The following is an 18,820-nucleotide window of genomic DNA, read 5'->3' on the forward strand; positions in this document are numbered from 1 at the left end:
TCCCTCATCTTTCATTTTCTGGGAGGATGCTCTATCCAGTATGCCATCCAGTAAGAAGTAGATATGGGTAGACTCTTCCTCTCTTTACAAAGGGAAAAAGTGAACCTCACTCCATTTTTTTCAGTAGTAGCAGGCTTCTGCTGTCCTGGTTGTGGCTCTCAGCTGGGCAGAAACGTGGCTTCTAGCCTCCTAAACAGCCTAATCTCAGAAGATGGGATCAAGGGCCAGACATATTCCTATGACCTGTACATTTTTGACTCAGCCTTCAGGGTGCCCCACTCCCTCCATGTCTTGTGGGCATTAAACCTCAGGGCACAGCTGCAGGGTGTGGATTATGTCTGAGACCACGATATGTAGAGTCCCCAGCTGCAGAGCATGTGAGACTTTTTGTTGGATCCACTCTACCATCCCTCCTGACTGACTGAAACCAGCCCTTTGACTAAGTAGTAGTCAGAGAAGACTCATCAAAGGCAAAGGAAGCAGGCAGATCGCTGCAAATCTTCTGGGGGAGACTGAGTCTGCAGAGCTCCGTAGATGGTCATCAGCAACTCCCCACAGTCAATTCCTTCATAACGCTGATAGCAGTGGCAGACAAATTTCTCCACCATCATTTCCAGATCTTCATTTGATGCTTCTCCTCTCACAATAAATCCTTGGTCGTCCGAGGCATCTATCCAGAAGCTCTTAGAATTCAAATGTGGATTATGTCGAGGCTCTCCAGCTTCTTTGCACATATCATCCATTGTCCTGACAAAGATGCCTGCTGTACGCTTCAGCTGCTGCTGTGACATTGATAATGTAGGGCCCTAATTCAGAATCAATGGATTTCTTTGTAAATGGTAGAAAATAAATTTTAGCTGATGTGAAACTAACCACTCTATTTTTTCCTCTTACATTCTGAAAAATATGCAATATGTAAGCAGCCTGCATTAATGAATTCATTCAGGATAACTTAAATTTGACTAATTTAAAGGATTATTAGGAAGTTTTATACAGAATTTATAACCCAATTAAGGTGCAAAGGGCTTTAGCAATTTGCACTCCCCAGAAAACACCAGTCTGTAGATTTACAAAGAAGCCGTGATGTATGCTAGAAACACAGGTGATGACAGCATGGCTGTGTGGCAAGACTGTGGGGGTCCAGAGCTGATGGAGATGCTCCCAGGGCTTGCCTTTGTCACTTGACCGGGTTGGAAGGAAGTTTGCCCTCCTATTCACATTGACTCTGACAGAAACCACAGCTGAATATTTACAAAAATTGGCTGAAGTAATTGAATTTGCTGAGGACAACTGAACGCTTATTTTCAGCCATTCATCCTCATGCTGGCTGGGTTTTCTATACTCTCTGCCAGAAAAGCAGCCCAGAACACCCATTTCACACAGCTTTAAGGACAAAGTCTTTTCTCATGACAAAGTTTGATGTGTGGCTGTCTGAAAGCTCCAGGACATGACGGAGCCTCAGAAATCAATCTTTGATTTTAATGTGGCTAGGTCTGATACCACGTAATACAAAGCCTCTCCATCTGATCTCAACAGCCTGCTTCATCTTACTTGCCCACACACAGGCACAAATAGAGTTCCCATAACCTGACAAATTGCTGGGCACCACTGGTACACCTAATCTGGTCTGACTGATGTGCTAATCAGGCTCTAGATGGTTTCCTAGTGTTTTATCCAGCTGGAAATTAATCTGACAGGGATCATAACCATTGAGGACCTGTCTTCCAAAATGCCTGGTATTAGCCATTGGCTTCCTTCCCTACCACCGGTTGCCTGTGAGCCTCACAAGACCTTGCTGAGCCAGGAAGAACTGATTATGTTCCATGGTCAAACTGACTGGGGGACAGCAAAGACTGGTTAAGCAGTCAGATCTGCTGGTACCAAGTACTCAGAACTGGTGCATTCAGACAGTATCTATTAATAGGATAAAATGAGGATCTTAAAAATTGCATTTAAATCAGGCACAGGCTTATCCCCAAAGAAGTTAAAATCATATCTCACCAAATAACAATGCCTGCAGCTCCCAGGGCACTATCTCTGATAGTGTTAATAAGGTCTTGCTACAGTGAAAAAAGTAAAGACATCACTGTCAAGCTAATTCAGCATTTCACAGCCTTTCTAAAGTAATCCAATGGTTTGTTATGTGGCTGTCCCTCAGACTACATTTTCTTTTCATTCTGGTCCCTATGAACTGTATTTTATTGTGGCTAAAGGTTTGCTGTCTAGCGTACAAATATTCTTAAACAAAAGTTGCACATTTAGGTACTGCCTGAGATGTTGGTAATAAGCAAGTGAACGAACACTGGGAAAAAATGCATTTGAATTTACTTTGATGCAAAATTTAATTATATTTATTTGATATCTCATCAATTACTAGAAGCAACTAAAATCTTTTAATTAAAGTGGGATTTTTAACATGAGAGTTCCCCAAAGCATTCCCTCAGTTCTGTTTTTGCTGATAAGGGAAAGGAGAGCCATTCTGCTATGTCAATCAGCTGTTTTCCAGTCCCTCTCCAATTTGGAAGCTGTGATTCTGAAGGCGTGCATTGTCTTGCTGCTTTCCCTAGGAGCTCGCTCAGATTCTTATAAAAACCTTAGAAAAAGTGATTGTAAATAGGCACGCACTATAGGAGGGAGAATGTTAGCACCATGCAACCTTAAATGAAAGGGAAAATGTAACACTTGGCAACTCTTAAGAATTTCAGTTTTAATTTTCATGCTCTTTCTAGGTCTGTTTTAGAGAGATGTCTTTCACTGTACCTTTTCCTCATATCACAGGCTGTAAGGAGAGGGTTTTTGGTACTTGGTTGCTTTGTTGAAATCCTTAATTTCAACAGTGGTTAACAATCAGCAACAAGTGAATTACTATACCACAAGCACTGAAGATGAAAGACCTTGATATGCAAGTGACTCCCTAGACAACATCATCGATTTAAGGGAGAGTAAGGGTCATAGCACATCAAGAATCAAAGTAGAAAAACTTCACAGGAATTAGTTGCCTGAAGGGGAAAAGAGGCAGAAACTGGGCATAAAATGGCAAAGGGGATGCACACCAGTCGGCAGCAGTTATTGATGTCCATCTATCCTCTTCTTGCAAAGCTAAGGAAGCGCAAGCTGGATAGAACCACCAAAGCAGGTGTCTGCACCTCCTTTAATGCCTAAGAATAGGCATTAGCCTTCAAGATGGAGAGGAGCACAGCCCCTTACTGGGAAGTGTAGTGGGTGATGGCAGTGCCAGGGGAGTAGTGGGACCTAATGGGAGAGGGAGCTGATGCTTCTTCCCAGAGAAGGCGCCAGCTTCAGGCTCTGTACCTGGGCTGAAAGACTGAACATAGCCTTTAAAAAGTGAATGCAACTCACTTGCTAAACTCTGAAACACAGAAATTGAGACCAGCTGGTAGTGCAGTCATGGACTACAGGGGAGAACAGAGGCAGGGCTGCAGCAGACAGGTTATGCTGCTTTTTCACTGGAAACCTACCGTCTTCTTCCAGTTTCTGGGAAGTTGTTCAGAATCACATAAAGAAGGACTAGGGTAAGGCACTTATCTTGAAAATACTTGTGTATGTATGCAGCTGATGTAAGCAGTACTCCTTGGTTCTGGTACACCATTTGCCTGCTCTGAGGTAGATATGGGACTAAATTAAATGTTTTTGAGATGGAGGCATGCAGAAAGACTGCTGGTTTCAATTTCCCATTCTGAAGTAACACTGAGCAAGTTGCTGACATCTCTGCCTCATTTTCCTTTCTATAAAAGGGGCAGCTATCTGGGGATTAGTTAGTGATTGCATACCTGAGCAGAAGAAAGTACATGAGGGAGGATTAATGTATTAACTGCCTCCTACGTACTGCATCAAATTGCTGAAATCCTTTTAATCCATTCAAATGCATGTTTGAGTATAGCATAGTTATGAATCAAAGCAAAAAAATAGGTATTTGAGGCTGCATTTTTTCCTCAGAACATTGAGCTCTTTAAAGCATGTGGACAATTAACTTGAACCAGCAGAGCTGGCCCAAGTAGGAGGTTTTCCATCTTGATGCACCATCTGCAAGAATGGTTAAAGCATAAATGCAGCCCACATTGTTCCAGCAAAAGCTTACCATAGAGAGAAATAATAAAGGTTCATCTCTATGACCTAGTCAGGTATACACAAATATGGGCAAAGCATAATCTTTGCATGTCATGGAGGAAATCCTTATGAATTCATTCAACCTAAACTGAGAAAATTGCAAAATGTTTTTGACTGTTTCCAAGGGGTTTCTTAATGCCAATGGAAGGACACGGGGCTGCACTGCTATTCCAGAGCCAGGAAAGTTCATTGTTCCTCAAAACTCCACTCTTTGGGCAGGAACCAGTGTAGTTCTGATCACGGAAATTGTAATTATGACAATCGGGGTATAAAAAGTATCCCCACAGGCCCTTTGGTCTGCTTTTCATTCCTAATGCAATTGTTTCCTTCATAAAAGCTTTTGCATTTTCTTCAAAGGAAACTCTGGCTAAATGTTCAACACCAGTTGCTGAAATATTGCCTTCCATTTCAGTTATGAGTTTCCTGGACTTTCTTCTGTAGACATCTTTTGCATCCCAGTTGCAGGCCCACTGAGGTCTCCAGTGCTCCCGGTCTATGACAGCTAATCCACTGAAGTCCTTAGCTGGAATGTAATAGTTAATGACATGGCCCTTTTTTTTCCAGATGAGTTTGCAAACTGAAGTTCTAGGATAGGCCACCATTAACAGGGACTTCCTGTGATGTGTACCAAGGATAATAGCCAAGCCTGTTAAAATAAAACATGGTCACGTTCTGCCCTCTGGCTTTAGCTAACAGCCTTCCAATCACATGGAACTTTTTCAGGTTCAGTACAACATTGTAGCTCAGGTCTGTCAGTTGTTCCAGGCAGCTATGAAAGGCTTCCTCTCCCAAACCGGTGGTCGGGCTGGTTTCATAGCAGGGGAAGTCCGGTTGAGTGCTATGTGCAGCCATGCCAGGGCCTGAAAGGTGAATGATGCATAACAGTGTCCCATTTTCAGGCAGTACTTTCGTGATTTAAGGGACAACATTGGGCAGATCTCCCAGTTTGTCTGTAAAACACAACAGAAGAGGCATTAGTACTTACTTCATACAGAGCTGTACGAATTGGTATCAGCCACTTGTAGGGTATCTACCACGCTAACACTGAAGAAACAAAGTGAGCACAATCTAACCCAAAGAAAGGGGAAAGATTCCCAGCTGAAGTAAATCAGTGTAAGTCTGTGGAAGTCAGCATAACCGCAGTTGCTTGTCTCATCAATCCAGGTCTTACTGAACTCACTGAGGATGTTGCCATCACTTCAGTGGGCCCCAGAGTGTCTTAGTGGCTGTGGCTGTTGCAGGTTGATGATGAAATGGTTTCCTTATTCTTCAAGCTTTCTCAATAATAACAAAGGTAACCATAAAATCAAACCTTGGCTTTTATCACCATCTTCACAGCTTCATGAACATCCCTGACCTGTCTAGCACAGTGCCAGCCAGAGATACTCCAAATAGCTCTAAACGAGCACACATATTTCATTGTCATTGTGCAGTACCATAAAGGGATACAAGTTGAAACCCCTGACAACAATAAAGCAGATCCATGAAAGCTTGCTCTGAGCTATTTATTAGCCTGGCTGCACTATCACATGGAGCTAGTGCCTTCCAGACCAGCTCTGATAGCTCTGCACAGCACTGCATTGTGCAATGTGGACCTTGGTGCTAAGGTCTGTGGCCACTGCTATGAGCAGAACAATTAGTCACAAGGTCCCTCCCGATTATGTGTGTATTAAGCAGAAAAGAAACCATATATACAGCAAAACCTACATACTTATATGTAAGAGAGAGAGTCTCATCCATTCTCCAACTCCAGGCTCCCCACTGCATTCAAAACCCTGGAGAAGTCCCACACAGCTGTACAATTAACCATCAGGGATGATCATGGATTTAAGTCCTACTTCTTGTTGTTCTTCCTCAGTCCTTGCCTACCTATTTACCTCTCCTGGGATTATGACCTGTTGGAGGTGAGGATCATGGGTGTCATATAGGCAGCCAGAGTGTTACATATACTAATGGGAATAGCGCATCTATGTTATCCTTCCTTTCTCTCAAAACAGAAAAACAATCAGGAATATCTGTGCACCTGAGGTACTTTTATGGACCTCCCCACTTCCCCATTTCTTTTCTATTTTAGGGAAGGACTAGCACGACCTAATTTCAGGTACCTGCAGCAAAAACATCAACATCCAAGGTAGCTAACCTAGGTACTTTTAATAAGCCACGGATGCTTTTAAGATACAGTCATCTGACAGTTTGAGACATCAGAGCGCTCTGAAGTGTTCAAGATGTGCCTGCTTCCCCTGCTGACCAGGCAGGCAGTCCACAGGACCAATGCAGTATGGTGTAGACACTGCAGAACTCAACATTTCGTCAGAGAAATCTCACCCCATGAGAATTACAATACTTTGTGTTTAGTGAAGAGAAGGCCCAGGTTTTCAAAACCACTATCCACATATACACAAGTGCCATATTGGCATTAATGGGCCTTTCAGAAAATGGCGTTAATGAAAATTAGCCCGTTTTGCTGAGTACTTCTTAGAAAGTGTGTACCATACTGAGAAATCAAACTCAGCAAAGCCACTCAGGGCTTATCAGCATTAGAGGCCAACCTGAATTTTCTCACTAGAAGGCTGTACAGCCGATGCTGGAAGATGGTGGGCTTGCAGCTTGGTTGTGAGGAAACAACCGATGAAAGGTCCAGCTTTAGAGAGCCAGGCTGGCTGCCCCATTGCCCCAGGGGGATGAAGAGAAGGGACAAGGAGCTCTTGCCAGCCCAGCAGCTCTGCCCCTTACATCAGGCCCTGCCTGGGATCAGCATGTGCTTCTGGCTTTCCAGGAGGGCTGCAAGGAGGCTGCAGCAGTGGTGCCCAGCAGTTTTCTCTGCTTTGCCGACAACCAACTGGGAAATGCAGAGACCTTGTTGTGCTGGAGCATCATCGCTGAGCACTGCTCTCGCAGTTCACAGAGAATCAGAGCTGTAAGAAAATCCTGCCAGAGGGCAGCAAATCCCTACAATTTTTTTCTTATATGTATTGCAGCTTGTGATTCTAAATTGCAGCATGTTGACTTCCCCCGAGAGCTGTACCACCATCCTGCCCCTCTGCTCCGGCGCCTGTCACAGTCTGGTTCAGGGAGGTGTCACTAGCTGGGCTGGGCACGTCCCTCGGGTGATTTACCCCGGGTTTCAGGAGCACTTCCCACGCAGGACCTATGTCACTTGGCACAAGCGTGCGGCCACCCGTGCCCTGGGGCACCTCGTGGCATCGCACCCCAGGGCAGGCAGAGCCAGCGCTGTCCAGCCAGGCTGTGCCAAAACCCATGGGGTTCGACGAAGGCTGCTCTTGCTGGGGTCTGCCTGCTGCTGGGAAGTGGGGAGGCTCAGCACTGCCCTGTGCCGTGGGTCTGCATGTCCCTCCTCGGGGAGGGCTGGGGTGTGATTAGCCCTACACTTTACTGCGTTCTCGATATGCTGATTTGCTGCCCCAAGGCCCTCTGAGCTGACACATGGGAAAGGCAGTATCAGCAAGCTGAAAATAATAATAATAATAATAATAATAATAATAATAATAATAATAATAATAGTAGTAGTAGTAGTAGTAGTAGTAGTAGTAACAACAACAGCAACAATAACAACAACAATAATAATATCACTAGAGGTTATTGAAGAATGCAGGCAAGGGGCAGACCACCCTGCCCCTTGAGAAAAACTTGTCATGGGGGACTTAACACAGAAAGATATTTGTAGTTGCTTGATTGTTAAGAAGGAAACAGTTACTGGTTTAGATTCTGTGTGAGGGCAAATCACTGAGGCTTACTGACTTCTGATTTAATTCCATTTGATGCACTTCACCACCACACAAGCACACACATGCTCCAGCTGAGAACAGGCTCTGCAGTCACTTGTTGCAGAAAGGATGTCCTGTGCCCAAGCTCTGCTCAATATTTTTCCCTTTCCCCAGGCTTTTCAAATTTGCTTCCAGTTGTACAGGATTGCATTATGCTAAAAAATTTTCCTTTTTTTGCTAGGTATTTCTTTCATTTGTATCTGTCATAGTTGACAAAACCCAGAATGAATGTATCCAGTTATACCCCTTCTGCTAATTATATTTTTCTCTGTAAACCAAGGCAACATGGAGGCAGCCCATCCTGGTGTCCAGCTGACAGTGAAAACGCACAGTGGGCAGCAATTCCCAACAGAGAGAAAGTAGAAACCGTATGTCTTTATTACAGAGCAAACAGCTCTAGCTAAGACTAAGCAAAATCAGCTTAAAACAGGCAGATCTGAATTAAATAGACATAGAGAGAAGTACTTGAACCAGATCACAGGATACTGCTGAAAAAAATAGCTGGCTAAATGATAAGAAAATGACTAAGCATTCATCAGATGATATAAACCCTGTATCCCTCTCCCCCAATTAATCTAGAGCTGGGGAACATGCTTTCAAGCTTTGGCATTTATCTTGTAACAAAAATCCTACTCCAGTGACGTTACACTATTCATATCAAGGGATTAGAAATATTACAAATGATGAATAAAGACAATGATCTTTTCTCCTTTCTGGTTAACATTGTTACAATATGACATTGACGCAGCACAACCTTGATGCGCTTATACCAGGCTGTCTCAACAGGCAAGCCAATCGCCAAATATTCATATCAAAGACATGCATGGGTTTTGAAACAAGAATCTTCACACGCACTGAGATCCAATAAAATCTCTGGATTTTTACAGAATAATCCTTTTGTTGACTTTTTATCAGCAAAGCTAAAGCTGATACACTCAGAAGTCTGATGGGCTGGAACAAGTTTTGTCCAGTTGAAGTCATGCTGTCGGCAGCGAATCTTGCTCTCTGTGCTGGATCTGGATTTGGAGGCAACAGGCTCAGAGGCTGGTGACAGAGGAGATGACCCTGAGAGCCGCAGAGCTTGCAGCAGCCTCAAGGAGGACAGTATGGGAGGATGCATTGCTGCCGTCCTCTACCTTCCCTCATACGGATGGGGCTTATTAGACCAGGACAACCTTTAGCGAATTGCCCTGATGAGATTCTGCGGAGTATCTCTGTTATGTTAGTAAATGCAGGGGACTGAATATGCAGCATAATGAATAATAAAAATGGAGCAGGACCTCACCTCACAATTATCTGACTGACCCAGTGACATAGATGGTTTGTTATAGCCGAGATACAAAACCCCTTTAGTACAGTGCTTCGCTGATCCTCATGAAGGTACTAGGAATCCTGAGCAGCATGAATTGCCAAGGGACATTTCAAATTTAGGGCAGGGCACCCTCAACATGCTACAAATTAAAGTATGAATCTGGTGCAGCAGAGCTATTTCCCATGGCACTTGTAAGGAATAAGCTGAATGAAGCATCAAAAGCTATAATTCAGCCTTTTAACACACGTATGGGAGGTTGGAAGGCAGGTACTGATAACAATTTTGTAGTAAAATTTAACTTATTTTGATGAAAAATTGGGACTGCTGGACAGAGGAGAGCAGAGCTACAACTTTGTGTGGGGTTCATCAGGACAGTTATCTGGCCTCATCATCTCAGCTCCTTTTGCCAGCATAGTGGACTTTTCTTATTATATATGTGAGACCACTTGCATTCTGGTGGCCTACTAGATAGCTAGACTCCTGAATATGGAAAATGAAGAAAATTGATCAAGTGTCCTTATGCTATTTACTTCTCCTCCACTTCATGCTGCATAGATGTCTCTCATCTGTAGACAATGACACCTGACAGTGGTCCAGCCTGGGAGATTAGTGCTTAGTCCACGCTTAGTCCTAGGAAAAAGGCAGATGGTTTGATGGATTGATTTAATGGCCCACTGAAATATCCATAAAATCAGTCCTTATGCTTAGCTTGTACTTCCCTGATGCTCTTGATGCCAGAATTACTGGGTCATTTTCTGTCATACACTGAAATAATCACAAAGCTTCTTTGGCCTGTGTCCAGCCTGGCAAGGTTCTCAGTGCTCCATACCACAATTTTCCCCCTGCTTTAAGCCCAAAGGTTTTCCAGTACCCCCTTTTCCAAAGAGGGTAGCCTTTGCACTAGGAGCTGTATTTTGGATGCTTATACTGCAGAATCAGCCTAATGGCCTGAATCCTGGAATAGCCTGAGTGGTCTGCATTGCTACCACACTGTCTTCATGTGATAGCATATTAGAAAATTATATGGAATACAGCATGTGCAAAGCAAGAAGGTTCACATTCTCTAAGGGTACCTCAGCCTCAAGACACGAAGACTGTGTTCAGGAGTGGGCTTAAAGTGACTCCCAGGATGCCAGCTTTCCTGCCACACTGCTCATATACCTGGAGTTCAAAATAGCCACGCTGCAAAGAGCCACGTTTGGGAGATGTGCTTAGAGGACCACAATACAGCATAGCCAGCCACCTGACTTCAGGCTGCATCAGAAAAAGGTTGGAGCCCATTTTAAGGCATCAGAACTGCTTGGGCTCTCCCTCTCCAGGGAGCTCCTGAGCACATGGCGCATCCATGCAGCATGGATGTAGGGCATTTTTGAACCAGAAAAGGGCTTCATGGCATGTCGTTACTACCCTTTTCTTCCTGAATTTCTGAGGCTGAGAGGAAAGAGCAAACACCAACAGATTAGTGCTGACTTACTGTGACTCCTCATAGCATTTTAAATCATGTTGAACTGATTCTTTTAAGAAGTAGCTTTCCTCTCTGTCTATTTTCCTGATTCAATTGTATGGTAAATCCTAACTGAAAACTAAATAAGTGATGCTTGGTGTTCTGAGCATACTCTTCTCACAGAAATTAAACAAAAGGCTAGCCCTGCACAACAGAAAAGAGCTGACTCTCCTCCCACTAACTTTCCTGGGCGTTCTGTAGAGTTACTTTGTATTTGCACTAGGGTAAGATCCTGCCCCCAAACTGTGCAGAACAAACACCCACAGGCACACTGGAGTGATTACAGCTTGCACCCAGCACCAGCAGATTGGGGTGACATTCCTTTCTTCCTACTCCTACAGAATAGCTGTAACACAACAAAAGAAAAAAAGCATTTCATTCCTCACCCCCCGCCAGCTGAGCATTATATTAGAACTAAATGTTATTGTTGGAGGAAATAAAACAATTCAGTGTTGTCAGTCTAAGGGATTATTGCAATTATTTTAAGATGGGAGTCATGTAAACCTCGGAAAGCCTCATGTGTAGAGGGAGACTTTGAACAAACCTAATGAGCCTTGCTCAGTGGCCATGCCCCAGCGCAGCCTCTCCATCTAGCTCTTGTCAGCCGTCATAGGACCTGCTACTTCTCTGAGAGCACAGAGGGGATATTTTGAGGAACTGCTGCTGACTGTCCTTGCAGCAGCTGGTGGGTGCTGGGAGCAAATGGACTAATGCCAGCCTAAAAGGAAAAATCCAAGAGTGAAGTAAGCAAACATGAATATTTCATGCCTGCTTTTCAGCTACTGCAAATCAATGAAGATACAGCATCCTACATCAGATAAGGTTGTGCTCCTTTAAGAGCGGAGAAATCACAACAAAATTGAAGTAGGAGATTGCATTCTGGAAAATCACAAATCAAGTGCTTTCTGTCAAAAGTGAGGTAACTGCTGCTCAAATTAGCATCTTCACTGCAATCAGGTCTGTTTATTATTGGGTTTTAATCCAAGTATACTCAAAGCTGAGTATTGCTGCTCAGATACGAATGCAACAATGGTGCTTACACATCACTACTCCTTCTAAATCAAGGTGCATTAGTACCTGAATTCCTATAGAGGCCCAGGGAAAGCTTGTCTTGTTCCTCCCTACTTCTAGGTTTAGAAAAAATGTTATTTGTCCAAATTCCACAAAATAAAGTTTGATGCTGAGACTAAAGAAAAGACTACTTGTCCATGGAGCAGTCCAAAGTTTCCAAAGGGCTTCAGTTCATGCTTGTGTTGCTAGCATGCTTGTGTTACTTCCCGCATGACTTCAGAAAGCGGCCAGACCTTTCTCCTGGGGCAGGGACAGGCAGCATTGCTGCCTGCTAACGCTGTGCCCAGGTGGAGGCCCTCCGGCAGCAGGTGGCTGAGCTGCAGGAGGCGGTGAGAAGGCTGCGTAGCATCAGGGGAGCTGAGAAGGAGTCAGACGGTTCCAAGCGCAGTCTGCGGTGGACCCACATCCCACGGCTAAACAGCCAAAAACTGGGAGGGGGGGCCAGTAATGCAGAAGAATGGAAGCTTGCAATGGCAAGGACCAGCGGGAGGAGATTTCCCCCGAAGCCTGAGGTGCCCTTGCAGAACCGCTTCGCCGCTCTGCGGAGTGAAGAGGAAAGACCCGTCACGTCAGGAGAGACGCTGGAGCTGAGTAAGGCAGCCCGATCTGCTCCCTGTGTAACAACCGGCGCGACTAAGAAAAGGCGACGGGTGATAGCAGTAGGCGACTGTCTTCCGAGAGGAGCGGAGGCACCCATCTGCCGACCTGACGCACTCTGGAGGGAGCTGTGCTGCTTCCTGGGGGCTCCCGGCAGGGATGTCACCGAGAGACTACCAAGCCTCGTACAGTCCGCCGACTATTATCTGCTGCTGCTGTTCCACGTGGGCACGAGTGATACAGCCAGGAGCAGTCTGACGAGTATCCGGGATTACAGAGCCCTGGGAGCGGCGGTACAGGACTCCGGAGCGCAGGTGGTTTTTTCATCAGTCCTCCTGGTCAAAGGAAAGGGGTTTGAAGGGGCCAGTCGAATCTGGCGAATCAACAAATGGTGCCACACTCAGGCTTTCGGCTACTTAGACCATGGGAGTTGCTTTGAGAAACCTGGTCTACAGGGGGCTGATGGAGTCCATCTGTCAGAGAAGCGGAAGAGCATCTTCAGTCATAGGCTTGCCAAGCTGGTCAAGAGGGCTTTAAACTAAAGTTTCTGGGGGAGGGGAACCTCAATCCATCCCGCTGCTACCAGTTTTATGCCAGTGCCAGCAATAGATGCCCAGAGGCTGGAGAGGGATCACAGGTCAGCAGGAGAGCACCTGAAGAGCAGCACAAAGGAATTCCAGCCAGCAAGTCAGCTTCATCAGGGGCCCAACTTAAATGCCTCTATGCAAACGCAAGTAGCATGGGGAATCAACAAGAGGAGTTAGAGACGTGCACACGCCTGCAGGGCTATGATCGTATTGGCATCGCAGAGACACGGTGGGATGGCTCCTATGACTGGAGTGTTGGAATGGAAGGATACAGGCTCTTTAGGAAGGACAGGCAGGGGAGACAAGGAGGGCATGTCACCTTCTATGTCAATGACCAGCTGGAGTGCATGGAGCTCCTCCTGGGGATGGATGAGGAGCTGACCAAGAGCTTATGCGTCAGGATTAAAGGGAGAGCAGCGTCAGGTGACATTATAGTGGGGGTCTGCTACAGGCCACCCGGCCAGGAAGACTGAGCAGATGAGGCCCTCTCTAGACAGATAGGAGCAGCCTCACATTCACAAGCCCTGGTCCTGATGGGGGTCTTCAACCACCCCGATATCTGTTGGAAGGACAGTATGGCAGGGCATAAGCAATCCAGGAGGTTCCTGGAATGCGTTGATGACAACTTCCTTCTTCAAGTGATAGAGGAGCCAATGAGGAAAGCTGCTATGCTGGACCTTGTTCTCACCAACAAGGAGGGGCTGGTGGGTAAAGTGAAGCTGAAGGGCAGCCTCAGCTGCAGTGACCATGAAATGGTGGAGTTCAAGATCCTTAGGGCAGCAAGGAGAGCGCACAGCAAGCTCACTACCCTGGACTTCAGGAGAGCAGACTTTGGCCTCTTCAGGGATCTTCTTGGTAGAGTACCGTGGGATAAAGCCCTGGAGGGAAGAGGGACCCAAGAAAGCTGGGTAATATTCAAGGATCACCTTCTCCAAGCTCAGGAGTAATGGATCCCAACAAAGAGGAAGTCAAGCAAAAATGCCAGGAGGCCTGTGTGGATGAACAAGGAGCTCCTGGACAACCTCAAACACAAAAAGGAAGCCTCCAGAGGGTGGAAGCAAGGACAGGTAGCCTGCGAGGAATACAGAAAAAGTGTCTGAGCAGCCAGGGATCAGGTTAGGAAAGCCAAAGCCCTGATAGAATTATATCTGGCCAGGGATGTCAAGGGCTACAAGAAAAGCTTTTATAGGTAAGTCAGTGATAGAAGGAAGACTAGGGAAAATGTGAGCCCTCTCTGGAAGGAAATGGGAGACCTGGTTACCCAGGATATGGAGAAGGCTGAGGTACTCAATGACTTCTTTGCCTCAGCCTTCATCAGCAAGTGCTCCAGCCACACCACCCAAGTCGCAGAAGGCAAAGGCAGGGACTGGGAGAATGAAGAATCACCCACTGTAGGAGAAGGTCAGGTTCGAGACCACCTAAGGAACCTGAGGGTGCACAAGTCCATGCGACCTGATGAGTTGTATCTGCAGGTCCTGAGGGAACGAGCAGATGAAGTGGCTAAGCCACTATCCATCATATTTGAGAGGTCATGGCAGTCTGGGGAAGTTCCCACTGACTGGAAAAGGGGAGACATAACCCCCATTTTTAAAAAGGGAAAAAAGGAAGACGCGGGGAACTACAGGCCAGTCAGCCTCACGTCTGTGCCCGGCAAGATCATGGGGTGGATCCTCCTGGAAACTCTGCTAGGGCACATGGAAAATAAGGAGGTGACTGGTGACAGCCAACATGGCTTCACTAAGGGCGAAGCGTGCCTGACAAATTTGATGGCCTTCTACGACAGGGTTACAGCATTGGTGGATAAGGGAAGAGCAATGGACGTCATCCACCTGAACTTGTGCAAGGTGTTTGAGACGGTCCCGCATGACATTCTTGTCTCTAAATTGGAGAGACTGGGATCTGACGGATGGACCACTTGGTGGATAAGGACTTGGCTGGATGGCTACACTCAAAGAGTTGCGGTCAACAACTCGATGTCCGAGTGGAGACCAGTCATGGTCGCAGGGCTCGGTATTGGGACCGATGCTGTTTAACATCTTTGTCAGCGACATGGACAGTGGGATTGAGTGCACCCACAGCAAGTTTGCCGATGACACCAAGCTGTGTGGTGCCATCGCACGCTGGAGGGAAGGGATGCCATCCAGAGGGACCTTGACAGGCTTGAGAGGTGGCCTCATGTGAACCTCATGAAGTTCAACAAGGCCAAGTGCAAGGTCCTGCATATGGGTCAGGGCATTCCCAAGCACAAATACAGGCTGGACAGAGAATGGATTGAGAGCAGCCCTCTGGAGAAGGACTTGGGGGTACTGGTTGACGAGAAAGCCAACCATATCCTGGGCTGCATCAAAAGAAGCGTGACAGCAGGTCGAGGGAGGCGATTCTCCACTTCTACTCTGCTCTGGTGAGACCCCACCTGGAGTACTGCTTCAGCTCCGGGACCACCAACATAAGGACATGGACCTGTTCAAGCGAGTCCAGAGGAGGGCCATGAAGATGATCAGAGGGCTGGAGAACCTCTCCTATGAAGACAGGCTGAGACAGTTGGGGTTGTTCAGCCTGGAGAAGAGAAGGCTCCAGGGAGACCTTACAGCAGCCTTCCAGTACCTAAAGGGGGGCTACAGGACATTTGGAGAGGGACTTTTTACAAGGGCATGTAGTGATAGGAAAAGGGGTAACAGATTTAAACTGAAAGAGGGTAGATTTAGATTAGATGCAAGGAAGAAGTTCTTCACTGTGAGGGTGGTGAGGCACTGGAACAGGTTGCCCAGAGAGGCTGTGGATGTCCCCCCATCCCTGGAAGTGTCCAGGGCCAGGTTGGATGGGGCTTTGAGCAGCCTTGTCTAGTGGAAGGTGTCCCTGCCCATGGCAGGGGGTTTGGAACTAGATGTTCTTTAAGATCCTTTCCAGCCCAAACTATTCTATGATTCTGTTAATTAATCCCATGTGATCAGCATCACTTACCATTGTAGGTACTCAAGGAATTTGTGGGATCTTTGTGCATGACTCAGTTTCACCAAGCTTGAAGAAGCACCTTTGATAGAGCAGTGGAGTGGCACACATTGGCCCTGCCTCTGTCCTGTCCCCCCAAGGCCAGCTTGCAGCTCTCCTGTGGGCAGTGCTCCCCATCCCTGGGTCCCACTGTAGCCCACTGAGGGTGAGGAGGGGCAGGAGGAAGATCAGCATCACCACCAGGGCCTGTGCTCTCCCACGGAGGGTAGTCCTGTATCAAACAGCCCCCACCAGCGCCTTGGGTCCTTCCCGCACCCACAGAGCCGAGGCAGCCCAGCGCGGGGCCGGCAATACCTGGCGTGAGCCTGTTTTAACATCCCAGTTGGAAACCCTGTGCAGAAATGGACAGCTGGATTCCCCGGGCATTAAAACGCTCGTATTGAAGCTCACTTCTACTCCCTGTGGGGAGAGGCACGAGCAGACATACGTGGAAGGGCAGGGGTGACAACACAAGGCAAATCCAAGTGTCAGCTTAAGAAATGCCAGCTGCCCTCTGTGTACCTGGCCCGCTGCCCATACGGCAGTGGAGGAGTGAGGTGTCAGCCCCACGGGTTTCCATAGCACATAGGGCGTGTGGACGCAAAGCCAAGGTAAGGGGCAACTTCAGTAGAGGGAGAAACGAAATGCTTTTTGTTCTGCCCTGGAAACCCAGCATCTGAAGGAGCAATATAAAAAATGCTTTTAATAATCTGCTGTCTAATTGACTGAGAAGGTTATTACTAGTATGGAACCAAACATCATTTTTCCAAAAGCTGCCCACAAATGTCAGGCTGCTTGACTGTCTGAGGAGAAAAAGCAGGACTGATACTCTGGGCTGCTTTGCTTCTCGCAGATATTGTAGAGTACCTTAAATAAAAGCCAGGAGAGTTCTTGCTGTAATGGAAAAATGAGAAAGGAGCTCTGACTCTCTCTGAGAAAACAGGCTGCCAGTGTGTTAAAGTATCATCCTGCTCAAAAAATAAATAAAATGTCTGAAAAGGCCACATTTATTGTTGAAATAGGAGCAGCCGCATAAGCGAAGTTTAAAATATTGTCCTTTGAAATTATAGAAGTCTGCTTATTTTTAGCTTGTTAGATGCTGTTAGCTTCCTGTATAAATGCGGTTACATAATAGACATAATCCGCACAGCAGCAGAGGCCATACGGGCCAAGCTATAAGGTTACGCAACTGTCTCCGAGCTCGCTCCCACCAGGCAGAAAACAAAGCCTCATGCCCCTCGTAACCCTTCTGCTGCTTCTGGGTCAAACTTAGACACATGTATTACAATATGCACACGCATACTCTCCTTCATATACACATGTGCGTGTAGATATGTATGTGTATATACGCACGCACATATCCCCTTGTTTTCTTATTACAGCTTAAACAAGGTATTCATTGAATCAGAAAAATACTACCTTGGAATTACTCTGGTGACATTAAACAAGGGATAAACTGGTGTGTTGTAACTATTAAAACCAACAAAGTTAAATCTCAAACGCACACTTACTTTGGGAAGCTACCGAAAGAGTTCTCCCCTCTTTTCTAATGTGACCTCTAACTGCTTCTTACTGCTGCATGCTACAGTATGTGGAAAGCACGTGGTGTCATTCCTGAATAAGAACAATTTAGGAGCTTTAATCTCATTAAGCAGTATGTGACTGCATTGTTTTTCCTTGGTTTTTTTGAAGGATTGGACTTTTGTCTCTGAGAAGCTGTACTGTTCCCAGGCAGTATTGTTCTTCGAAGTGTACAGAACTACCATTTCCAACTTATTTTTAGAGTAACCTGTGTTTGCAAATACTCCCACTCTCCAAGTCTGGCCCAGATTAACAGGAAATTACTTCTCCTGAAACGTAAACAAAAAAGTAGTTGTGGCTGCCACAGCGTCTTAAGCGTATCAAAGTTTCTCTGGCAAAAAACTTTCATATGTCTTCTTATTATGCATGGTGTGCAATTTTAATTCACTATCTACAACAAATGCTTTCAGTGCAAAACCGAGGTAATTTTTAATTTAAGCAACATTTTTTTTATCTTAGCAAGGAGTTTTAACAGAAGAAACGCACACATGCGTATTTGTGCGCAGTGTTACAAATCCAAACTGGTCTGAGATTTCATTCTGTTGGTTTTGTCTGTAAGGGCTGTTAGCACTTTTTTTTATAACAGCATCATTCCCATTTTTACAAAGCCACTGACCCCAGCAGAGAACATCGCATTTGGAAAAAGCTGATGAAACACAAAAATGCCCGTATGATCATGTTCAGCCAGCGAGCCTTTCTCATCTGTTTTTCACCTTGAAGACTCAGTGGCAAAAGGGGACTTCAGAAAACATGTTAAATATCCACCTTCCCGAGTCGGGCCACAGCAGGCGAGCTTCACCTACCCCAACTTCGGCATCTGGCGAGGCACCGAGGTCTGGGCTGGTCGCCACAAGGAGCCTCCGGCTCTGGGGGAGCCCAGCAGGCGCCCTGTCACGGCAGCACCCCCATCCTTGGACCCACGTGCTGCCGCTGCCCCCAGGGAGGCACCGAGGAGGGCAGAGGCTGCCAGGCGCTGCCTCTCCCCTGCCACGCCGACCCCGGCGGACGGCTTGGGTGAGCCTCAACCGATGCTGCCCACTACATACCAAGGCTGCGTGCTCACGATGTATGGTCTGGAGCGGCAATACTCAGCTTACGGCTTCGCTACCACTTCCCTATGGGCTTTGCCCACTTCCTTAGCCCTGGCTCAGCGGTGTGAGTGGTGCGATGTGAGTCAGATAGAGGAATTAATCTCGCTTTAGAAAAAAAGCATCAGGGGAGGCCCCCTTTTTTAAACAAGGGAACTTTTGACCTGGGTGGTTTCCCA

The 18,820-nt window shown here is 46.4% G+C and overlaps 1 protein-coding gene across 1 annotated transcript; it reads right to left on the reverse strand.

The window, feature by feature from the left end:
* Positions 1–237: 237 nt before the first annotated feature.
* Positions 238–17,535, reverse strand: HYAL4 (hyaluronidase 4). The gene is given in 8 exon segments (XM_030014385.1): positions 238–704; positions 706–857; positions 1,964–2,060; positions 4,100–4,237; positions 4,239–4,685; positions 4,687–4,883; positions 4,886–5,078; positions 17,484–17,535. Coding segments are annotated over 7 exon segments (1,443 nt in total). The 5' UTR covers positions 5,058–5,078; positions 17,484–17,535; the 3' UTR covers positions 238–464.
* Positions 17,536–18,820: the final 1,285 nt, after the last annotated feature.

Source organism: Aquila chrysaetos, chromosome 5 (genome assembly GCF_900496995.4).
Source record: "Aquila chrysaetos chrysaetos chromosome 5, bAquChr1.4, whole genome shotgun sequence".
Taxonomy (NCBI): domain Eukaryota; kingdom Metazoa; phylum Chordata; class Aves; order Accipitriformes; family Accipitridae; genus Aquila; species Aquila chrysaetos.